This window comes from Dipodomys spectabilis, unplaced genomic scaffold (genome assembly GCF_019054845.1).
Source record: "Dipodomys spectabilis isolate Male_0828 unplaced genomic scaffold, ASM1905484v1 ptg000692l, whole genome shotgun sequence".
Taxonomy (NCBI): domain Eukaryota; kingdom Metazoa; phylum Chordata; class Mammalia; order Rodentia; family Heteromyidae; genus Dipodomys; species Dipodomys spectabilis.
Window position 1 is genome coordinate 563,956 of NW_024871369.1, and position 23,116 is coordinate 587,071.

General features: G+C 61.0%; 2 protein-coding genes across 5 annotated transcripts; one reads left to right on the forward strand and one right to left on the reverse strand.

Moving 5' to 3' along the window:
- The first annotated feature begins 6,365 nt into the window (after nt 1–6,365).
- On the forward strand, nt 6,366–14,799 carry Tcea2 (transcription elongation factor A2). The gene is made up of 10 exons (XM_042672266.1): nt 6,366–6,553; nt 8,762–8,824; nt 9,148–9,253; nt 11,375–11,465; nt 12,548–12,678; nt 12,910–12,966; nt 13,289–13,443; nt 13,516–13,662; nt 14,365–14,436; nt 14,621–14,799. The coding sequence occupies exons 1-10, from the start codon at nt 6,482–6,484 to the stop codon at nt 14,627–14,629; spliced, it is 903 nt and encodes a 300-aa protein (XP_042528200.1). The 5' UTR covers nt 6,366–6,481; the 3' UTR covers nt 14,630–14,799.
- A 788-nt stretch (nt 14,800–15,587) lies between these two features.
- On the reverse strand, nt 15,588–21,749 carry Rgs19 (regulator of G protein signaling 19). 4 transcript variants are annotated; one of them, XM_042672268.1, is made up of 6 exons: nt 21,683–21,749; nt 18,723–18,810; nt 18,471–18,592; nt 16,616–16,690; nt 16,310–16,544; nt 15,588–16,237 (listed from the first exon to the last, which is right to left on the reverse strand). In XM_042672268.1, exons 2-6 carry the CDS (start codon nt 18,750–18,752, stop codon nt 16,046–16,048), a joined length of 654 nt encoding a protein of 217 aa, XP_042528202.1. In that variant the 5' UTR covers nt 18,753–18,810; nt 21,683–21,749; the 3' UTR covers nt 15,588–16,045. The 4 variants fall into 4 exon arrangements, with proteins under 4 accessions (XP_042528202.1, XP_042528201.1, XP_042528204.1 ...); XM_042672267.1 differs by lacking the exon at nt 21,683–21,749 and adding an exon at nt 19,824–19,918; XM_042672270.1 differs by lacking the exon at nt 18,723–18,810 and having other exon boundaries at nt 21,683–21,712.
- Between the last annotated feature and the right edge of the window lie 1,367 nt (nt 21,750–23,116).

Genomic DNA, 23,116 nt, shown 5'->3' on the forward strand with positions numbered 1-23,116 from the left:
AGCTGGTAAGTGGCGGGGCAGCTGGGGAGGGTCAGAAGCTGTGTGAAGACCTTAGGTTGAAGGGTGAGTCAAGGGACTGGAGCTGGGGACTGAGAGTAGGACTCAGCAGAAGTGCGCCTCCTAGCATGTAAGAGGTTCTGGATCCAGTCCCCAGCGCTGCAAACTAAACAAAGGACGGCAGTTGCGCTGACCTCCCCCAATCCTGACTAACCTTTGGTAGGGCCGCCTCTACCCCCTAGCCTCGTGGGTGTAGTCTGGGGTCATCAGAACCAAGCCTCTCTTGAGCAGTGGCTGGTCTGAGGTAAAGGTTTCTGAGGCTCCTGAGGCTCCCAGGACCCTTTGCATTAGTTCCCCCCACATTAGGTTTGAAGTTCTCTGGGCCCTGGTATTCTGCTGCTCCTCAGAGCCCCAGAGCCATCTGAGTGCTCTGAACACAGTAGCTGTCAGCGTCTTGTGTTTCCTCTGTTTCTGTTTCCTCATCTTGTCCCTGGGCCCCTCCAGCGTCCCCCCCCCCCCCCCCCCCGGCTGTATCACCTGATGAGCTTCCCCACCTATGGGGCTCAGGTGTCAAGCTATCTTGTCCTGCAAGCAAGGCTGGGCAGCGCATCCTGGATGTCCCCTTCCTATGCAGGGCCCAGCCACCCTCCCCTACACGCTACCCAGATGCGACAGCTGTGAGGAAGGGGAGTGTAGTCAGCCAGAGAGGTGAGCCTCAGGGCTGGAAGGACTTCCCAGGCCCGGGAGGGAGTTGGTGTGGGTGTGACCATCTGTGCTGGGGAGGACCGAGGGGGGGAGGGAGAATATGAGCGTGTGTGTGGTCTGCATGTGTGTTTGTGTCTGTTGGTCTGCCTGCCTGGGGAGATGATGGACCTGAATCTGGGGGCTGCCCAGGGCCTTGGGAGCCAGACAAGCTGGATTCTCTCATGAGAAGGTGAAGAATCATGGGTTGAAGGCCAAGAGTCTTAGGAAAGTATGGCCCTTGGCACCAGCACCCAAGGACTTCTGTGGCCACTGTAAGCTGCAGCGTAACTCTGTCCCAAGAAGGAGCAAGGAACAGCAACTTATGAGCCTCGGGTCATTCCTCTGTTTCTAGAACCCAACTCAGCCCAGCCCTGCCCAGGTCAGCTGCCGCCTACCAGGAGGAGGGGCCCTTTCTATGTCCGGTCTCCAGAAAGGCAGAGTAGAGAGGCAATCTTTTTCTGTGAGTGTGGAGCTGGCCAGAGTATGCAGTGTATACTCTCTGCCTTCCACCTAATTTCTCTCCAAGCCTGGACTGGAACCCTGGCCTCTGGGTGAGGCACAAAAAGGATTCTGGGTAGTTCCCTTGGTGGCTCTGATGGGGGCTCAGCTTGGCTTAGTTCCTGAGGGGGGTGGTGGGACCTCCCAGGCATTGCCTGGGCACAGACCTCCCAGGCTCCCACCCACCAGCCCCTGGCCGCTAAAGGAGCAGCAGGGGCTGGGACCAATTACAGACTCCTTCGGGGCCTGGGCACTCCCACTTCCAAAGGGTGAGGCCGGGGTCCCTGTTGAAGGCCAAGATGGCTTCAGGTGGGAGACTCTGGCCAGCATCTTATTCAGACCCTATCTACTCTCACCTCTCTTAGCTCCAGGCCTGGCTGGGAGAGGCCGAAGCTGAGGGGACTGGAGGCTGGGGTTATCCTTGGTCTTTCTGGAAGGTCATAACCTCTGTGTGTGTGTGTGCGCGCACACGCGCGCATGCACATGTGCTTTGTGAAGTGTTGTGCTGGTGAGGGGATGGGGTCTGTGTGGGGAGGGGTGGGGGGCAGGTCTCAGATGCATAGTGCCACCAAGGGCTGTTGTAGGGCTGAGGGGTGGTGTGCACTCAGGGTGTTGCGTGGAGTGGACTCTGATCTACCCCAGGTACCCTGGACCAGTGGGAGTAGGAAGGGGTTAATTAACCTGTGTTGAGAGGCAGGGGCCTGTGGGGCCTATGGCCAGTGTCATTGTGGGAGGTGGTGAACCAGACTGCTGTGGGTCACTGGGAGCGTTACACATAGTGGTGGGGCTTTTGTGGGGCTCCGGTGTTTGGAGGACATTTCTTGAAGATCTTGAAGGCTGTTTCTGAATCCGGGGTAGTGCTGGTGTACTGTGCTGGGTATGTGGGGAACCAGGGTATTGTCATAGGCTGTGCCACTTCTGGGGTTACTGGATGGGACATGCTGTGAGCCTTGGGGCTGCTGTCCAACCCTTCGGGGTGTTCTGCTCTGGGGTGGCTGCATGGTGTGTGTGACTGCTGGTGCTGAGGCATGCTGTGTGGGCCTCCCCAGCAATGCCGCTCTGTGCCGAGGGGGAACCCCTCCATGGGAACCAGGCTGGGAAGCTGGGCTGCTCTGGGTTTCCGTGGCAACAGCAGGGCGGGGCCAGGAAACAGCAGCTCAGGAAGGAAGGCTGGCTGGCCTCTTTGCCTGAGGGAGCTGATGGGCTGAGAAGGCGCCAGACATTCTGTCCAGTTGCCCTAGACCCTGCTGGCCCAAGTTCTCCATTGGCTCCACCCCATGCCTGCAGCTGGCAGCCTCTACTAAGATGGTCTCTCCACCCCCCACTTGGGATTCTTGGAGCCGAGGTCCATGGGTCCGTAGCAGAGGTCTATGGTATGGAGCCGAGGTCCATGGGTCCGTAGCAGAGGTCTATGGGTGTCCTGACTCCTGTGCTTCTGTGCACCCCGGTTCCCTTGGCTCCAGAGCCCAGGTCTCTCAGCGTGCCTGCCTGTGCGTTGTATGCAGACACACTTGGGTACTTTGGGCTCCTGGAAGGTAGTACTCACCCTGACTGCTCTAAAGGTTGGCTGGCTTTCCCTTCCCTTCCAGACTAAGCATTTCAGGGAGGGAGGCCAGGACTGGAGTGGAAAAACACTCCCAGGTGGTCATCTGCCCACCAGCCAGTGGGGTTGGGGAGGGGAGGCTAAAGATAAATGTACTGTTTTTCTGTTTTTTTTTTTTTTTTTAATTTTTATCCTGGCTTTGGTGACAAGTGGCTTTTGTGGGAAACTAGCTGGAGATGATAGTTGGGCTGGGGCAGGCACCTACTCAGAGACCATCCACTTTCCTTATTCAGAGGCAATTCATACATCCACACATCCATATTGAGTTTCTGCTGGCATCAGACTGTGTTCTGGGTGGGAATTCTGCAAAGAACAGTCCCAAGTCCTTGTTGTGGGAAGTCTCTATTCTAGTGTAGAGACAGAAAATCAAGAAATCTGGGGTACTAGGTATGGAGAGTGTTGTGTCTGGGTGCTCACGGCTGCCTTTCACACCTGAGGCAGCCCATGGGTGCTGCACAGAGGAAGCAGCTGTGTAGAAGGGGAGGCGTGCCCTGGGAGGACTGAGGCTGTGTGTGGGGCCATGTCTTTCCCTTTGAATGAAACCTCACCAGTATTAAGGAGAGGGTGTGATCTGTCTTTGCTCCTACAAGGCCTGGGCCAGGCTCTGCAGGAGAGCAAGGCAGACAAGCTGCTCCAAGATTTCACCCATTGCCCCTGACCTTGTGGCTGCCTGGAGTCTTTGTGGGGAAGGAGGGTGGAGTGGCTGGGCATGCAGGCTGGCGGGCAGGAGGGTGGCAATGCTGGGAATTGTACGGGGGAAGAGCATTGTTAGAGCAGCCTGCAGCAGGCCGGGGCCACAGCACACTGGTCTCAGGGGGATGCCTCCTGCTCCTAGCTCTGTCTCCTGGCAGGGGGGCGGGGAGCTGGCCCCCAGCCAGGCTGTGGGCTGCCTGGGGACTTTCCAAGAGAAGCTGCCCAGAACCTGTGGTCTTTCCCATTTGGCAGACTGGGAGACTGAGGCCCACAGAGTTGGCAGCTGTGCCTGCGGCACAGCAACAGCAGGCCCAGTGTCTGAGTCTGTCCTCATGGAGATACTTGTGCTCCTGGTCACTGCCTTGACTACAGAGGCTAGCACCCGAGGGAGGCCTAGGCAAGGGTGGGCTGGGGTCACAGCTCCACAACCTTGGAGGGGTGGAGATCTGATGGACTGGGTGAAAAGGAAAGGTTGTCCTGGTGTGGCCGAGGCAGGGGGTCCCGGAGCTCGGGATGCCCCCAGCTGCATGGTGATAGGAAACAAGGGTGCTCTGTGTGAGTTTGGCAGTGTGAGCCTTCCCACCACTGCTTTGCCCTTGTAGAGGGGAAGCAAGTGTGGAGGACACCACTGGGGTCACAGCTCCCTCTGGGTAGGCAGGAGGCAGGGGACACAAATAGAAAAATAAATGTCCTGAGCTTCCGCTGTTTCCTGGACTGAGGATTGGGGAGGGGCAGGCTCTGGGCCAAAGGTGCAGCTGGTCTGGTGGGGCATCTCCCACAGCCCATTAGGGCTGTCTCTCTCTCTCCTTTAGACCTCCAGGCTGGATTGGCGCTCCCAGGGCAAGGCTGAGGATCCTCAGGAGCAGGGGACAGACCCCAAGGGAAGCCAGGGCTTAGCTGTGGAAAGGGAGAGGGCAGAGCAGAGCTCCTGGTGGGGTGAGCAGTGAAGACGCCTCGGCTGCACATTAGAACCAGGCAGGACTGGGGGTGGGTAGACCAGGAAGGTAAGGCTCTTTCAGGAGGTCTTTCCTCCATCTGGAACTTAGTCAGGCTCCTGAAGAGGGTGGGGATGGTCTGGAGGGAGAATGTCATGTTTGTGTGAAAGCTTCCAGGAAAATTCACGATTCAGATGTGGTTGTCCCCTTGGTATACCCAGGCTCTGGAGGAGGAAGCTGGAGGCAGTTTTGAGGTGGATTTGAGTGATCTAGCTTAGAAGATGGGGGGTGAGAGTGTGAGGCTGGCCAGTGCCACAGTCCCACAATTGAGGTCCCTCAGGAATGACCTCATTCTCATCCTGACAGCTAAGAGGTCAAGGCTGGGAGCCTAGTGGGTGGGGGTGGGGTGGGTGGGGGAGAACAATAGGGGTGGGGGCCAGAGGACAGGAACAAGTCTGTAGCTCAATTATGCCACCTACAGGCTGCTGCTTCTCATGTCACCGGTCCAGGTCAACCTGGACCTGTTACTTGGTGAGGCCAGCCATCAGCTATCAAGAGCATGGCTGAGGACTCAAATGGCAGAGCACCTGCCTAGTAAGGGTTAAACCTTTGAACTAAAACCCCAGTACATACATACATACATACATACATTACCACACAAGTAAATAAGAATGGTTGAGGGTGTGTGGCGCCAGCCTCTCAAGGTATGGGGTGGCTGGGGTGGCAGAACTTTCAGAGCATCTACTCCTGCTCACACGTAGAGTTTTGGTGTGGGCTCAGAGACGTGGCCTGAGCTGGCAGGAAGGGGCAGTGCTGAGGTGGAAGCTGGGCCATAGGATCATCTGTTCATCTCATGCTCCTCAGAAAAGCTGTTATTTACAAGCAGGATCTCATAGGGTATGTTGGCTGCTGCAAAGCTTGATGGTATCTTTTTTTTTTTTGCCAGTCCTGGGTCTTGAACTCAGGGCCTGGGTGCTGTCCCTGAGCTGCTTTTGCCCGAGGCTAGCCACTGTCCTAGAGCTTTTTACTGCTCAAGGCTAGCGCTCCACCACCTGAGCCACAGCATCACTTTGGGCCTTGCGATCGAACCCAGGGCTGCTTGCATGCTAGGCAAGCACTCTACCACTGAGCCCTCAGCGGTAAGTGTTAACGACAGGGTGCCCAAGTGGCCACCCAGGCCTCGGCCCACGCTCCACTTGGCCTCGCGGGGCCTTGCCCGACTCCCAGTGACCGGGCCCACACCCCTCACGCGGCCGCGACTTGGTTTGCGCTCTGCCCTGAAGCGCGCCCTCCGGCGCACCCTCGCGCCTGCGCACACCGAGGTCGCGGGCCTCGCGCACCCTCGTGCCTTTTCACACCGAGGTCGCGGCCTCGCGCACCCTCGCGCCTGCGCACACCGAGGTCGCGGGCCTCGCGCTCTCCTGAAGCGCGCCCTCCGGCGCACCCTCGCGCCTGCGCACACCGGTCCGTTTGCCTTCACGGTGCGGGCGCTGGGCGGGAACCCGAGGCCCCGCGCCCCTCGTGCACCGGCCGGAGCTCCTCACCGAGCCTGGTCTTGCTTTCCGCTGACTGGCGTCTCTCGGCGGCCAGCGCACCTCCGCCGGCCGCGGCCCGGCGCCCACACGTGGGAACCGGAACCCCGGGGCCGGGCGCACCGCGGCACCTCGGTGGGCGGCCGGGGAAGGCGGCGCGGGCGGGCCCGGCTCCGGAAGGGCGCGCCGGGGTGCCCCCGCTGTGCTCTCTCCCCCCCCCCCCGCTTGTGCTCGGGGACCCGGCTCGTGAGGCGCGGCTTCCGACGGTCGCCGCGCCAGGACTACATTTCCCAGGAGGCCGTGCGCGGCACGAGGGCGTTCTGGGAGTTGTGGTCCACGGGGCGGGTACTCTGCATCCCAAGATGCAGCGCGACCCTGTGGTCGCGGGGCGGGGGTTTGGGCCGCGGATCTGCTCGGCGCCGGCGGCGGCCGCGGCAGGGGTCGCTCCGGGCCGGGTGAGGGGCACTGTCCCCGAGGCGATGATGGGCAAGGAGGAGGAGATTGCGCGGATCGCCCGGAGACTGGACAAGATGGTGACCCAGAAGAGCGCGGTGAGGGGCGCGGGCCGCCGAGACCCCGGGGCCCCGGCTCTGCCGCGATCGGGTCGAGCCCACCCGCGGGCAGGACGAGACCCGGCCCGGCCAGGCCCCGGGCCGCCCCGCCGGGTCCGGACCCGCCGCTGTGGACTGGACGCCGCGCGGGCCGAGGCTGGCGACCCCGCCCCGGCGCCGGAGCGTTGCTGGCCGAGCCGTTCCCGCCCGGTCCGCCCGCAGCCTTCAGAACCGGGCTTCTCGAATAAACGCGCCCTGTGCCCCGGCCTGGCCGCAGCCCGCGGCCCGGGGGTGCGGGCGGGGGGCGGGGCCCCGGGGCCGGCCGTGGGCCCGGCCTCCGGCGAGCCTGCGCGGAGCTCCGCCGCGCTGCGACCTCCCGGGTCCAGCCCCGCGGCCGGCCCGCCGCCGCGTCTTCAGCCCGGGGCACCGGCGCCCTGCCTGGCCCCAGAGGAGAGGGGCGCCGGGAGGAGGTGGAAAGGCTACAAGGAGACCATGGGGACAGCTCCTGGGCGGGCAGGCCGCGAAGGCAGCTGAGTCACGGGCTCCCGGAGGCCTGCCCAGCCCCCCAGAGCGTGGGTCGGAGGTGGGATGGTCTTTTGGAATGAGCATGGTTGAGCCTGGGGTCCAAACGTGTGCCACCACCCCTCCATGGCCGGCCTCACTCCTGGCCATCTGTGGGCCTCAGAGTGGGGGTGGCCGTGACTTGCTGGCCAGAGAAGGGAGATGTTTTTCTCTTTGAAGGAGACAAACCCAAAGGACAAATGCCAAGTGGGGGAGAGGCAGAGAGGCACTAGGGACCGTGTGGATCGGGGCAATAGAGACTGAGAGAGTCTGGTGGAAGTATGTCACAAGCAGACGCAGCCCAGGCATGGGAAGGTTAGGGTTAGGATGGGGACAGGGTCCTGAAGAGGTTTCATGAGTGCTACAGCACACACCTATTTGGGGGCTTTATGTATATGCTAGCCCTTCCTGGTGGGTATGCAGGACTGTTGGGGGAGAATGCCCTTGGTTCTGGGGGTCAGCTTTCAGAAGACCAGGATCTGTGTGAGAAGGGGCTGGCCAGAGATGCTGCACAGACCCAGCAGGCTCTGTTCCTTCCCCTGTCCACTGCAGACATGTGAATGGCTGAGTGGATGGTCTGCCCCTTCATGTCTGAATACACAGTGAGCAGACATCAGGACAATATGAAGGCAGGGAAGCAGGATCAGGGTAGAATGTTGCATGAGTTAATCTCAGTTGTAAGTAGGAGTGTTTTAAATAAAGCTTTGGAAGACTGTTGAGGCAGCAGCCTCAGAAGCAAGGGTCCTGGGGGTGACTTCTTTGACCCTCCTCTTCCCCCACCCCACCCCCCTTTTTTTTTTTTTTTTTTTGCCAGGCTTTAACTCAGGGCCTGGCACTGTCCCTGAGCTTCTTTTTACTCAAGGCTAGCACTCTTATCACTTGAGTCACAGCACTACTTCTGATTTTTTTCTGTGTATGTGGTACTGAGGAATCAAACCCAGGTTTCATGCCTGCTAGGCAAGTACTCTACCACTGAGCCACCTTCCCAGCCCTTCTTTGAGGAACACTGAAAAGCCTCCTTGCCATGGAGGTGCAGCCTATCTGTAGGTCTGGTGAGGAGACTAAACAAAGAATTTGGGCAGGAGGGCAAGGCAGAGCAGAAGAACAAGGGAGTGTCCAGGAGAGGGTGGCGATTGGCCTGGGGGTGGGGGCATATATAAGGAGTGGAACCAAAGCCTTCTGGGTGCTACTATGGCTGTGACTGGAAGTAAAGGTACCCTGAGAGTTTGTTGGGGCAGCCTCTCCTTGCTGAGTGGGCGGACGCATTAATGCGGAGAGGCTGCCCTCTCCTGGGGTGTGGATGGATGGATGGGTAGGCGGCTAGTGAGCCTGGGGACAGCTCTCCATGCCCGTGAGGGGCTTTGGCACTTCCGTGCCAGCAGTTTGGTCAGGGTGCTGAGGTGGTGACAGGAAGCTCACTGCTGCAGACATGGCCTGTGAGGCACAGACTGCAGACCACTACCCTTCCATTCCTGCCTGGGGTGAAAGAACATGTCCCTAGAGCTCTGGGCACCTCAAGTGGGGGAATTGTGGCTTCCTTTGAACATGTAAACTGCTACTGCTACTGCTTTGTTATCCTCAGTGGGAAGGAGATAGGGTTGTCTGCTGAGGTCTAGAGCCCTTGATGAAGGTCCCTTCTCCTTCCAGGAAGGAGCCATGGACCTGCTGCGGGAGCTGAAGGCCATGCCTATCACACTGCACCTGCTCCAGGTAGGCCCTGTACCATCCTAGAACAGCTTTGGGGCCAGCAGTTTCAAGAGCATCTAGTAGGGCTCCCTGTCCTCCCTGGCCTTGTTTGGCACAAACACTTGTTCTGAGGAGAGTGTTCCTGTTTTTGTCTGGCGCTAAGTGAGCTGGGGAGGGGGTGTATGAGGGTTACCCACCTTGTCCTGTGACAGGATCCAATAGTAACCTTGGGAGTGCTGTCTGCCAGCCCCTGCCCTATGGGAACCAATGGTCTGCTAGGAGGGTCTGAAGCCCTCCCCGTTGGCTGGGCTCTCACTGCTTCCTGACCCAGGCTGCTTGCCTTGCAGTCCACCCGTGTCGGGATGTCTGTCAACGCCCTGCGGAAGCAGAGCTCAGATGAGGAGGTCATTGCACTGGCCAAGTCCCTCATCAAGTCCTGGAAGAAGCTCCTAGGTGCGGGTCAGACCCTGAGGGCTGGTTGGGGGAGGGAACACCTGAGAAGGGCTAGCTTCGTGCTGGTCAGCACAGGATAGTGCTGGCCTTGCCAACTGGGACCAACCCAAACCTAGAAGCATGGAGCTGAGGGCTGGAAGTGGATTGATGGGGTCCATCGGTGGTGAAGGGGATTGATGGGGGGCCATCAGTGGTGAAGTGGATTGATGGGTCCATCGGTGGTGAAGTGGATTGATGATGGTGATATCGGTGGTGAAGTGGATTGATGGGTCCATCGGTGGTGAAGTGGATTGATGGGGGTCATCGGTGGTGAAGTGGATTGATGGGGGGCCATCGGTGGTGAAGTGGATTGATGGGTCCATCGGTGGTGAAGTGGATTGATGGGGGGCCATCAGTGGTGAAGTGGATTGATGGTGACATCGGTGATGAAGTGGATTGATGGGGGGCCATCAGTGGTGAAGTGGATTGATGGGTACTATCAGTGATGAAGTGGATTGATGGGTCCATTGGTGGTGAAGTGGATTGATGATGGTGATATCGGTGGTGAAGTGGATTGATGGGGGTCATCGGTGGTGAAGTGGATTGATGGTGACATCGGTGGTGAAGTGGATTGATGGGTACTATCAGTGATGAAGTGGATTGATGGGTCCATCGGTGGTGAAGTGGATTGATGGGTCCATTTGTGGTGAAGTGGATTGATGGGTCCATTGGTGGTGAAGTGGGTTGATGGGTCCATCGGTGGTGAAGTGGATTGATGGGTCCATCGGTGGTGAAGTGGATTGATGGGGGTCATCGGTGGTGAAGTGGATTGATGGGTACTATCGGTGGTGAAGTGGATTGATGGGTCCATCGGTGGTGAAGTGGATTGATGGGTACTATCGTGGTGAAGTGGATTGATGGGTCCATCGGTGGTGAAGTGGATTGATGGGTCCATTGGTGGTGAAGTGGATTGATGGGGGTCATCGGTGGTGAAGTGGATTTATAGGGGTCCATTGGTGGTGAAGTGGATTGATGGGTCCATCGGTGGTGAAGTGGATTGATGGGTCCATTGGTGATGAAGTAGATTGATGGATCCATCGGTGGTGAAGTGGATTGATGGGTCCATCGGTGGTGAAGTGGATTGATGGGTCCATCAGTGGTGAAGTGGATTGATGGGTCCGTTGGTGGTGAAGTGGATTGATGGGTCCATTGGTGGGGAAGTGGATTGATGGGTCCATTGGTGGTGAAGTGGATTGATGGGGGTCATCGGTGGTGAAGTGGATTGATGGGTCCATTGGTGGTGAAGTGGATTGATGGTGACATTGGTGGTGAAGTGGATTTATAGGGGACATCGGTGGTGAAGTGGATTGATGGGTCCATTGGTGGTGAAGTGGATTGATGGGTACTATCGGTGGTGAAGTGGATTGATGGGGGTCATCGGTGGTGAAGTGGATTGACGGGTACTATCAGTGATGAAGTGGTTCAATGCATGCCATTGGTGATGAAGTGGTTTGATGGGTGGGTGACATTGGTGATGGTGGGGAAGGCTGACTGTTAAGGGTGTATGTTGGGAGATAAGAGAGCTTAGGGAAGAGCCTGAGCAAACCCAGAATCTCTCATTCCAGAGGGAGGGAAGTTGCACCAGGGAAAGTCAACAGAGAAGAGCAAGGCCAGGGTGCTCTGGAAAGAACCTCCAGAGGAGGGCTGGGCAGAAGGAAGTTCTTGTGGATGGGGATGCCCCTTTGTATTAGGCCTCTGGACCTGGGAAGGTCTCAGCTCTCCTGAGCTCTCCTGTCCACCTTAGTAGATAGCCACACCAGCTGTTCTTTCCAGCTATGTGGCCATCGATACAAGTGGGGCAGCACGTCCTAGGCCCCAGGGCAGACTAGTCCAGACTGAAGGACACATGCTGGGTCTCTAGCCAGCATGGGAAGGAGGATAGGTCCCTGAGAGGCCCCATGGTGGTCTGCTTGGGTGAGGGATATGAAAAGAGGGTTCTGGGAGGCTAACAGACTTGCTGGGAAGAAAGACCCCTGGCAGGGGGCCCCGTAGCCTTCTGATGCCTTGCTTGCTGGCTGGGGTAGGGGTGGGGCCTTACCATCTCCTTGACTACTGTGTCCCCCTCTTTTCTGGCAATGGCAGATGCCTCTGATGTCAAAACCAGGGATCGAGGGAGGGGCATGTCTTTACCCACATCGTCCTCAAAGGATGGCTCCGAGGCTGTGGACCCCAGGTAGCATACCCTCCCATCTTCTGGCCTTGATTTCCTCAGCAGAAAAAGGATGATGTCCACTTGCCTGAGTATTGCTCTGTGGACAGTGCTCTCTTCATACACAGGCTTGGTCAGCCTCATGCCGTGTGCTGTGCCCCACAGCTGAGACCCCCCTCTCCACCCGTCTGAGATCCCTGGCTACCCTCCTCAGCAGGGAGCTGCTTTTCCCCCGGTCTATCCTGGATGATGTTCACTGGCCTGTTCTGTCTTTCTCAGCTCTGGGGCTCTGGGGACTGGGGCCTTTGCAGCAGATCCCACAGAACCAAAGAGGGGGGGCCTAACTCTTCTGAACCCATGGCCACATGGTTAAGGTAGACTCTGTTGCCATAGAGACTAGAAGCATTACTGGTGGCAGCTGCCACAGAGCAGCAGCTTCATTCTTGGCCAGACCTGGAAACAGTGGTCAGAATCGGGAACCTGGCTAGGACAGACAGGCTGAGCTCTGGGCTCCTGGCACAGTGGTGTGGTCTGAGCTCATCCACACAATTGTACAGTTAATTTGTTCTGGGATGCCTCCTGCTGAAGTTAATTTACATAGGAGAATGAGGGGAGAGCCGGGCAGATGTCACCCGGTCATTGGTCAGTCCCTTGTTGAGGCCCAGCTTGGAGAGGGTCATCCTTGACCCATTTTATTCAGGCTGCATCACCTGGGATAGCAGAGCCTCCTTTTACCTCAGACTACTGCAGCTCTCTGTCTGTCCCTCTCAACAGCATAGCCTGTGTCTAGGGCCTCTTGGAGGGTGGAACCCCAGAAGTAGCAGGAATTCATCAGCCTATTATAACCAGCAGACACTGACTGCTGAGGAAGGATCTGGCATCCTGTCCCCAAGTGGGGACTGAGCTGTGAACCATTGGGCACCTCATGGCCTGCACTGTCCTCTGGCCCATGGGGCAGACCCATGGGCTTGCTGGGCTGGATTGAAGATGGGTAAAGTCATTGACTTGCTTGGGGTTTGTCAGGGTGGAACACCCAGGCTTTGGGGGTAGGAATGGTAGCTTGACACCTACTTTTCTGAGGATGGGCCCGGGACTTGTCTCTCCAGCCGCAAGAGGTTAGAGCTGCCCAGGACGCCCTCCACCCCAAGGATCACCACATTTCCCCCAGTCCCTGTTACCTGTGATGCTGTGCGCAACAAATGCCGTGAGATGCTGACGGCCGCTCTGCAAACGGACCGTGAGTCCCTGGTTCCTGACACTGCCCAGATTTGTGGGTGGCTTGGGCCTCTGCCCCAAGGGCCTTCCTCAGCCCTGTGTCCCTGGAAGGAGTCTTCGGGGTTGCTAGAGTACTTGGTGAGTGTCCACCGGAGAGGAGTGTATCCTTTTTTCTCTGGCAGGGTGCTGTGTAGGCTGAGGGGTGGCCTGTGAAAAGGCGCTGTGGATGGCTAGTGAGGGCTCCCTCTTGCAGATGACCATGTGGCTGTTGGTACGGACTGTGAACATCTGTCGGCTCAGATCGAGGAGTATATCCTTTGTTCAGGGCTCTATAGGGTTAGTGCCTTCTGTAGGCTGCGGGGCCTAGCTCCCTCTGGTGGCTGTTGGACACTATTGCTGAGCTAATGCCCTCTCCTCTCCAAGCCGTTATCTGTCCTGTCCTAGACCCAGTGGCTTGCTCTCAGGAGGCCTTCTGCCTGCTGGTGGGTCTAGGGAAGGCACAATGCTGCAGCCTCGCAGCTCCCCGTCCAGTCTGGGCGGACTGGCCTCTGACTGGAAGAACACGCCTCACCTAGCGCCCCCACCCCCCGGCAGAGCACAGTGGTGTCAGATGGGTCCTTAAATGCCTGCACTCATCTTCCGGGATGTGGGAAACACAGACATGAAGTACAAGAACCGTGTGCGGAGCCGTATCTCCAACCTGAAGGATGCCAAGAACCCTGACCTGCGGCGGAATGTGCTGTGTGGCGTCATCCCGCCCCAGCGGATTGCTGTGATGACGTCAGAGGTGAACTCCACGAGAGGGCTGGAGGGGGCTGCTTTCCTGGAGCTGCAGGCTGAGCATTCCTCCCCCACCCAGGAGATGGCCAGTGATGAGCTGAAGGAGATCCGTAAGGCCATGACCAAGGAGGCCATCCGAGAGCACCAGATGGCCCGCACAGGTGGCACACAGACAGACTTGTTCACCTGCGGCAAGTGCAGGAAGAAGAATTGCACCTACACACAGGTGAGAGCCCCCTGTGTGCCGAGGGCATGCAGACCGCCCTCCAGCTCACACCTGGGCTCTGAGCCCAAGCCCACGTACCCAGGACCCCCAGCATTCAGTCTTGCAGGGGGTGGGTCTCATTTGTGCCGGGGTGCTGGGCACAGCGGCTCAGCCCTGCCCACAGAGTGACCGGTGTGTGTGTCGGTGCGGGAACGATGCACAGCCTGGAAATGGCCGCAGGGCCCCAGGGCCCTGAGGAGACCCTGTGGACCCAGAGACGTTAGGAGCTTGGAAGGGGAAGTGGATTGAGATAGTTCCCGTCTGGCCACACTTCTCAAAAGGTCATGGAAACTGCCATTTTCCCTTCTGGGGCCCTGGGTCAGTGCTGTGGGCCAGTACTCTAGGCCCTTGTGGAAGGTGGTCATAGCCACTGGAACTCTTGCTGATTCCCCCACCGTGGAACTCGTAGTTGGAGACCCTCTTGTCCTCAGCTGACATTTTAGGCTCTTTGGGCCTAGTCCAACATGAAGCCCTTTAGGTCTAAACAAGGGCCTCTACCACATTAGCTCACCTTGCTGAGGCCCAGCTCCATAGAGTTGGTGGTATGTGGGAAGCCTCAGTTCAAGTCACCCGGGGGTCCATGGACCAGGGGCTCCAAAAGGCCACACTGCTCAGGTCAGAGGTTGCTCTCTGCAACCCAGGGCTCAGCCGCTTGCCTCACAGGTGCAGACGCGCAGCTCTGATGAACCCATGACCACCTTTGTTGTCTGCAATGAGTGTGGAAACCGCTGGAAGGTAGGTGGGCTCGATGACCCCCTGGCCTTGCTGTCTGGGGGCAGGGTGCCTTAAGTCTATGTGGAGTTGATGGCATGGGCCAAGCAGCCTCCTGGGAGCTCAGGGACTGGGTCCTGGGTGAACCTGTTGGGTTCTGTCCTGGTCACGGGGAGCCACAGCTGAAGACCTTACTGCTTCCCTGCAGTTCTGCTGAACCCTGTGCAGATGTGCTGCTGCTGCGGGCCATGGTTCCAGCGTTTTCAGTGAACACAGCGTCTTTGGAGACCCTTCTGAAGGCAGCATGCCCTGTCCCAAGCCTGCCTGCCTGCCATGCACCTTTCTGCCCTTTGCCCTCATTATTAAATGTTTTGTTTTGCCTTCTTGCCACTGTTGGTCTAGTGGGCTGTACAGAGGCTTCATCGGGGTCCTGTCCCTGCTAACTGGCCTGCCTTTCACCACAGTGGCTACCTCTTCCTCATAAGGCCAGGAGATGTTTGGGCATTTAGCTTGGTGAAGCAATATTGCAGACAGGAGCTTTACTAGTTCTTGGGGGGATGATAGAACAATATGATGTGGGGTAGCACACGTGTCATATGTTATGGCTTACACACGTGTGTGTGAGGTAGGTTGGGAGGTCCCATGTAGGCCCTCAGACTAGTACCCTGCCCAGTATCTGCCCACTCTCCTCAGGTAGGCAGCCTAGGGACTGGCTGTCCTCTCTGATGACTTGTTTTAGCTTGCATCCTGTTCCTAGCTAGAGTGTAGTTCACCCATGGGGTAGGAGTCTCGGGACCCTAGGCAATTCGAACTCCAGACTGCTTAAGCTCCAGAAATGCAGGGAAATGGAGCAGTACAGGGCCTGGAAATAAAGATGACATTGTGCCCAGCACCAAGGGCATCGCAGCAGTCCTGGCTCCGCCGGGTCCTCTGGGAGACGAGGGCTCCTTGGTGTCTCAAGCCTTTGCAGAGTGCTGACCTGCTTCGCAAGGGAAGGTTGAAGCCAAGTTACAGACCTTGTATCCTGCACAGGGCCAGCACAGCTACTCACTGGGGCCACTGCTTTGGGGCAGGGCCAGGGCAGGCTCTGGATGGTCCTCTTCTTAAAGGCTTCTATTTAAAAAGTACCTTCAGGAATAAGATAACCCGGTTTTAGGTACCTGGAGGAATGGAGATTAATATGAAAACATTTTCATCTTTTTTTGATAAACATACAGTCAGTACATTTCGAGGCTTAAAGTTCATGAACATATAAAATATAGTCAGGCCCTGTAGCTTGAGCTTCACTTTGAGGTTCCACGTCTGGTTCTGAGGTTCTGGGGTGCAGACAGCTCACACAGGAATGTCTCTTGCCGTAGGGGCTCTGCTCCACCTGAGGCTGTCCTGGGTGCGCAGCTCCCGTGAGGCCAGGCCCAAGGCTTCTCATGGGAGGGCACCCTGGCAGAAGACCCAGCTAGGCAGCCACAGGCGGGTGGGGGCTTCCAGCCCACCCACTCTGGCTGGAGCACTTGCTGAGCTGGGCAAGGGAAAAGCTAAGCAGCATGGCAACTGCCCACTATGAATGGCTCTGCCAGCCAGCGAAGGCCCAGGAAAGTGAGCCCCAAGCCTGCTCCAGAGAGGCTGGAATGTCTGCCTATGCCTCAGGAGAGGGCTTGGAGGCCCCGCTGAGCAACAGTGCACGGTAGGTGGGGGAGCCCAGGAAGCGAGGGTAGGAGTCCCGGTGCATGAGCGTATAGATCTGTAGCTGCGCATCGTCAAATGTGTGTGCCGACGGCTCCTGCATCTTCCTGTTGATGCCCTCCCGCACACGAGAGTCCAGGCTCACCTGCGGGGGTTGGCTCCGAGTCAGAGGATGCTCTTCCCAGGCCACCCCCACCCAGCCTAGCAGTTGGCGCACCTCTCTGGGGGACAGAATGGACACATAGTCCTCATAGATGAGCCGTGCCTTCTCGTCTACCACGTGCTGGTTGGCCTCTGCCTTCAGCTCTTCACAAGCCAACCAAAAGAGCATGTTCTCCTCGCTGAACTCTGTACGCAAGAACGCCCGAAATACACTGCGGCCAGCTGGGCTGTGCATCAGCTTGTCAAAGGACTGCGCCCAACTCTGTACTTCTTCTGGGCTCGGTGGGGCACTGTGGGACCAGATCATGTCAAGCCAGATATAACCAGGCCTTGGCACGTGGGTGGCAGTAGCCAGACTCACCAAGTGTCACAGCTGGGGAGGGGCTGCAGCTTGCTCTCCCGTGAGGCCTGCCACGCTCGCCGCCGCTCTTGGTTCCTGGTAATAAAGGATGGTGACACTGCTCTGTGCAGCAGGGCTGCCATGTGGGGACCTCGGCAGAGGCTTGGCACAGACATGTCAGCCTGCTGCTAGGTGGAGCAGGCCCTCTGCACACCGACCCACACCAGACTGGCTTGTTGAGGGGCAAGGCAAGGCTCTTCACCGTCCCCCCTTTCGAGTAGGCTCAGGGCCTTGCACGCTCCCTCCAGAGACACTCCTGTCCTTGTCACTTTTTGCCCTGCCTGGTTACTGTCCACTTACCTCCCTCTGCTAAGCAGTGAGGATTGGGGGTGGGCGGGACGGTGTGAGCTACGGAGTCGGCCCTGGGGCTCCCCTTTGCCCCTCCCCCTTCTTTTGGAGCCTGCACTCAGGGCCTTGCACTCCTTTTGGCTTTTTTTGCTCGAGGCCACCTCTCTTACCACCTGAGGAATGCCTCCAGGTCCACATATGTATGTATGTGTGTACACACATCTATGTACACGTGTGTATATATAGACATGCACGTTATATACGTGCACACATATGCACACTTTTTTTCTGTGCTGGTATTGGGGCTTGAACGCAGGGCCTGGGAGCTTTCACCACTTGAGCAACAGCTCTGGCTTCCTTGCTAGTTGACTAGAGAGAAGAATCTTACAGACTTTCCTGCAAGGGCTAGCTTCAAACTCTGATTCTCAGGTCTATCTTAGCCTCTTGAGTTCTGAGACTGGCTGGGATTACAGGCTTAAGCCACTGGGCACTCAACCTCATCCTTTTCTTGAAGAAGATAAACAGATCCAATGTTAGCATTGTGACTTGCTGGTTGCCTACATGTCTACACCTGCCTGGTCCTGGATCCCAACACCCAGCTCTTTTTTTTTTTTGGTCGGTCGTGGGGCTTGAACTCTGGGCTTGGGCGCTGTCCCTGCGCTCTTCAGCTCAAGGCGAATGCTCTACCCACTTGAGCCACAGCGCCACTTCTGGTTTTCTAGTGGTTTATTGGAGATAAGAGTCTCATGGACTTTGCTGCCCGGGCTGGCTTTGAACCATGATCCTCAGATCTCAGCCTCCTGAGTAGCTAGGATTACAGGCGTGAGCCACTGGCACCTGGCACTCAGATCTTTTTAAGGGAGCCTTCTTCCTTGTCTATGCCCAGCCAGCAACTCTACCAGGTGACAGACAAATCCAGTCCAAAGACCTAGACAGAAACTCCCTATGTCCAGACCCTCCACAGCAACACAATTCCTGTTGCTTCTCCTTGTCCTGCCACTTGGACCCACTTGAAGCTCGCAGAAGTCCTGACTACGTACTGTGTCTCTTCTCTGGACTCCAGTGACTCACTGGTCAGGTTAGCCCCCACTTTGGGGCTCTATGCCTGCACAGGGCCATTTTGTGAGTCACAAAATGTCCACCAGCTTCCCTATCCTCCTAGCGGCTCTTCAGCCCTCAGAGGCTCAAAGTCCCCTCAGCGCCCTCTGACACAGTCCTTCTGCTCAAATCTGGAGCTTGCTTGTCCCGCTAATTCCCGATGTGCTCTCACTGGCACCAACAGGCATCTGCTGGGTGTATGGGTACCATATGCATGCAGTATACCTGGTGCTTGCACACTGACATATCCTCTGTACACTAGATACAGGAGCCTTGTGAAGTCCCCTGGGGGGCCTGCATGCTATCCATCAGCTGCCCGTGTCCAGCAGTCCCTTTGAGGCTACCAGGGCCCAGCCCTGTCCTCACAAGCTGCACCTCCCAGGTGCGCATTCTGAGACCAGGGCCACCCCCCCCCCCCCCCACCACGTACCGGGAGCAGCTGCAGCAGCAGCACCAACACAGACAGCAAGGGTTGCGGCTGCGGGCTGCCAGGGGGGCTGCGTCATGGCTGGACATGGAGGGAGGCCTGTCTGCCTCCTCTGGCTCTGTGTGCTGGGGAAGATGGGGGCACTTCAGCCTTCGGGACAGAATCAATGGACCCTGCCTGTCTGCCCACCCACCCACCCGAGCAGGCTCCTAAAGGAATAACCATTTGGCCCCTGGTGTCCAGGGAGTGGCATACCTGCTTCTCAGCCTCATGTGGGGTGGGCATGGGTGGGTGGAGGGGTCACCCAGGCTCCGTGGTGCCAGCTTCTGACCCTGACCTCGGCCTGGGGGTCAGGGAAGGGGGCCGAGTTCTGAGCACATTGTGACCCTGTGCTCCTCCACCCCTGGGCAGGGTCTTGAGAGGGTCCCTTCCCTTCCCTCCCGGCCCGGGGTCGCAAGGAAGTGGCCGGAGCAGCTTCTGCCCCCTCTACTCAGGCCAGGCCCAGTCGAGGCTCACACAGAAGGGCTCCAGGACACCCCATCTGCTCAGACCCTGGGAAGGAGGAAGCCTGGGTTCCTCTTTCTTGGCTTCCGGCTCTTGGCTCCTCCCAAGCATACTGGGAGTCCCCAACTCAGGGTGTGGGGTGGGGAGGGAGTGGAGCAGGCCTCCCTGGAGGCCCCGGGCAGCCCTGCGGAGCGACTTCCCGCATCAGGGGTTCTCTGCTAACGCTGGCATGCTCCATCTTCCCTGGCTTTTCCTCTTGGTTTACCAAGGCTTCCCAGCTGTAAAAACTTCAGGGGCTCCAGCCAGGGCGGTGGAGGCCAACTTCCTAGTTGGAGGTCAGTGAGGGGAGGCCGGGTCGGATCTGAGGGTGCCGCCCGCGCCGCCCTCCTGCTCAGAAGCCAGGGCTTAGCGTCTCGCCCGGAGCCCCAGCAGGGCCTCCCAGGACCCGGACAGCCTTGTTGGCCCGGCCCGGGCCGGGCGGCCTTCCTGGGCCGTGCGCTTCCCCTCCCCGCGGGTTCTGGGGAAGGGAGGGGTGTGGCAGCTGGAGGTCTCCGCACAGGGCCCCGCCCTGGGCCTGGCCTGCTGGGGTCCCCGTCACCCTTCCCTCCCCGGCCAGTGGGGCCGCCCGGGGGCGCTCGCCTGCTCTCCTGGGGCGCCGCATCTGATCCAGGGTCCCCTCTCCCCGGCGCCGGGTCCCCCTCCCTCCCTCTCCCCGGCACCGTCCCCCTCCCTCCCTCTCCCCGGCACCGTCCCCCTCCCTCCCTCTCCCCAGCGCCCGGTCCCCCTCCTTCCCTCTCTCCGGCGCCATCCGCCCGCCCGCGGCCCCGGGCAGGGCTTCCTTCCCCTTCTCACCGGTTCCCCGGTTCCCCGCTCCGGACCCGGGCGGGGCTTCGGCTCGGCTCGGCTCGGCCCGGAGGCGGCCGGACCCCACGCGCGGTCCCCGGCCTCCCCGCCCGGCTGGCGGGCGCGGACTCGGAAGCCCGGGTTCTTCTTCCGGCCCCGCGCTCCGAGGGGCAGCAAAAAGGGAACTGAGGCGGCGCCCGCGCCCTGCGCCGCCGAAGGCGGGCCCGGGACCCGCGGCCTCCGCCCCGCGCCCGCCCCCCTGCCCGGCGCCCCCACCGCCCGGCGCCCCCACCGCCCGGCGCCCGCGCCCCCACCGCCCCGCGCCCCCACCGCCCCGCGCCCGCGCCCCCACCGCCCCGCGCCCCCACCGCCCCGCGCCCCGCGCCCCCACCGCCCCGCGCCCCCACCGCCCCGCGCCCCCACCGCCCCGCGCCCCCACCGCCCCGCGCCAGCGCCCGCGCCCCCACCGCCCCGCGCCCCCACCGCCCCGCGCCCCCACCGCCCCGCGCCCCGCGCCCCCACCGCCCCGCGCCAGCGCCCGCGCCCCCACCGCCCCGCGCCCCCACCGCCCCGCGCCCCCACCGCCCCGCGCCCCCACCGCCCCGCGCCAGCGCCCGCGCCCCCACCGCCCCGCGCCCCCACCGCCCCGCGCCCCCACCGCCCCGCGCCCCGCGCCCCCACCGCCCCGCGCCCCCACCGCCCCGCGCCAGCGCCCGCGCCCCCACCGCCCCGCGCCCGCGCCCCCACCGCCCCGCGCCCGCGCCCCCACCGCCCCGCGCCTGCCCCCCTGCCCGGCGCCCCCACCGCCCCGCGCCCCGCGCCCCCACCGCCCCGCGCCCCCGGCGCCCCGCGCACTCACCGCCCCGCGCCTGCGCCCCGCGCCCCCACCGCCCCGCGCCGGCGCCCCGCGCACTCACCGCCCCGCGCCTGCGCCCCGCGCCCCCACCGCCCCGCGCCCCCACCTCCCCGCGCCCCCACCGCCCTGCGCCCCGCTCACCCACCGCCCCGCGCCGGCGCCCCGCGCCCCCACCGCCCCGCGCCCCCCCGCCCTGCGCCCCGCTCACCCACCGCCCCGCGCCGGCGCCCCGCGCCCCCACCGCCCTGCGCCCCGCTCACCCACCGCCCCGCTCACCCACCGCCCCGCGCACCCACCGCCCCGCGCACCCACCGCCCCGCGCCCCCACCGCCCTGCGCCCCGCTCACCCACTGCCCCGCGCACCCACCGCCCCGCGCACTCACCGCCCCGCGCCCCCACCGCCCTGCGCCCCGTTCACCCACCGCCCCGCGCCGGCGCCCCGCGCACTCACCGCCCCGCGCCCCCACCGCCCTGCGCCCCGCTCACCCACCGCCCCGCGCACCCACCGCCCTGCGCCGGCGCCCCGCGCACTCACCGCCCCGCGTCCCGCGCACTCACGGCCCCGCGCCCCGCGCACCCACCGCCCCGCGCACCCACCGCCCCGCGCCCCGCACTCACCGCCCCGCGCCTGCGCCCCGCGCACTCACCGCCCCGCGCCCCGCACTCACCGCCCCGCGCACTCACCGCCCCGCGCCCGCGCCCCGCGCACTCACCGCCCCGCGCACCCACCGCCCCGCGCCCCGCACTCACCGCCCCGCGCCCCGCACTCACCGCCCCGCGCACTCACCGCCCCGCGCCCGCGCCCCGCGCACTCACCGCCCCGCGCCCCGCACTCACCGCCCCGCGCCCCGCACTCACCGCCCCGCGCCCCGCACTCACCGCCCCGCGCACCCACCGTCCCGCGCACCCACCGCCCCGCGCACCCACCACCCCGCGCACTCACTGCCCCGCGCCCCGCGCACTCACTGCCCCGCGCCCCGCGCACTCACTGCCCCGCGCCCCGCGCACTCACCACCGCGCTCCGGCGCTGCCCGCCCGCCGCCTGCCGCTCTCCGGGCCCTGCCGGTGCCGCGGAGGGGGCGCGGCCCAGTGCGCAGGCGCCCCGCGGCACTTCCCCAAAGCTCGGGACTGGGACTTCCGAGTCCCGCGGCCTTTCGTGGCGCCCCGCCCCGCCTCGCGCCCTTGCGCTGCAGAGGGGGGACTGCTTGTGTGCACGTGCGTGTGCTGTAGAGGGGGACCGCGTGTGTGCACGTGCGTGTGCTGCAGAGGGTAAACCGCGGGTGTGTGCACGTGTGTGCTGTAGAGGGGGGACCGTGTGCACGTGTGTGTGCTGGTGAACCACGAGTGTGTGCATGTGTGTGCTGTATAGGGGAACCGCGTGTGTGCATGCGTGTGTGCTGCATAGGGGGAACCGTGTGCGCACACGTGTGGTACAGAGGGGGGAACACGTGTGTGTGCACGTGTGTGCTGCAGAGAGTGAACTTTGTGTGCACGTATGTGGTGCAGAGTGAACTGTGTGTGCATGTGTGCTGCAGAGGGTGAACCATTTGTGCATGTAGGTACTGCAGAGGGGAACAGTGTTAGTGTGCACATGTGTGTGCTACAGAGGGTGAGCCCATGTGTGTGCATGTGTGTGCAGAGGGGGGTCTGTGTGTGCAGAGGTGGTCTGTGTGTGTGTGCAGAGGTGGTCTGTGTGTGCAGAGGTGGTCTGTGTGTGTGCAGAGGTGGTCTGTGTGTGTGTGCAGAGGTGGTCTGTGTGTGCAGAGGGTGGTCTGTGTGTGCAGAGGTGGTCTGTGTGTGCATGTGTGCAGAGGTGGTCTGTGTGTGTGTGTGCAGAGGGTGGTCTATGTGCGCAGAGGTGGTCTGTGTGTGTGTGTGCAGAGGGTGGTCTGTGTGTGCAGAGGTGGTCTGTGTGTGTGTGTGCGCAGAGGTGGTCTGTGTGTGCATGTGTGCATAGGGTGGTCTGTGTGTGTGTGCAGAGGTGGTCTGTGTGTGTGTGCAGAGGTGGTCTGTGTGTGTGTGTGCAGAGGAGGTCTGTGTGTGTGTGCAGAGGTGGTCTGTGTGTGCAGAGATGGTCTGTGTGTGTGTGTGCAAAGGTGGTCTGTGTGCAGAGATGGTCTGTGTGTGTGTGGTGCAGAGGGTGGTCTGTGTGTGCAGAGGTGGTCTGTGTGTGCAGAGGTGGTCTGTGTGTGTGCAGAGGGTGGTCTGTGTGTGCATGTGTGCAGAGGTGGTCTGTGTGTGTGCAGAGGGGGAACTATGTGTGCAGAGGTGGTCTGTGTGTGTGTGGTGCAGAGGGTGGTCTGTGTGTGCAGAGGTGGTCTGTGTGTGTGTGCAGAGGGTGGTCTGTGTGCATGTGTGCAGAGGTGGTCTGTGCATGTGTGCAGAGATGGTCTGTGTGTGCAGAGGTGGTCTGTGTGTGTGTGTGCAGAGGGTGGTCTGTGTGCAG

What these genes read in the sequence shown, in the direction of transcription:
- Tcea2 (XM_042672266.1), top strand. Translation starts at nt 6,482, where the DNA reads ATGATGGGCAAGGAGGAGGAGATTGCGCGGATCGCCCGGAGACTGGAC. An exon ending in GTCGGCTCAGATCGAGGAGT is followed by an intron (nt 12,967 to 13,288) that starts ATATCCTTTGTT and finishes AAATGCCTGCAC; the next exon opens with TCATCTTCCGGGATGTGGGA. An exon ending in AGAATTGCACCTACACACAG is followed by an intron (nt 13,663 to 14,364) that starts GTGAGAGCCCCC and finishes CTTGCCTCACAG; the next exon opens with GTGCAGACGCGCAGCTCTGA.
- Rgs19 (XM_042672268.1), bottom strand. Translation starts at nt 18,752, where the DNA reads ATGCCCACCCCACATGAGGCTGAGAAGCAG. An exon ending in CACATGAGGCTGAGAAGCAG is followed by an intron (nt 18,593 to 18,722) that starts GTATGCCACTCC and finishes CATCTTCCCCAG; the next exon opens with CACACAGAGCCAGAGGAGGC. An exon ending in TGCTGCTGCAGCTGCTCCCG is followed by an intron (nt 16,691 to 18,470) that starts GTACGTGGTGGG and finishes CTTTATTACCAG; the next exon opens with GAACCAAGAGCGGCGGCGAG.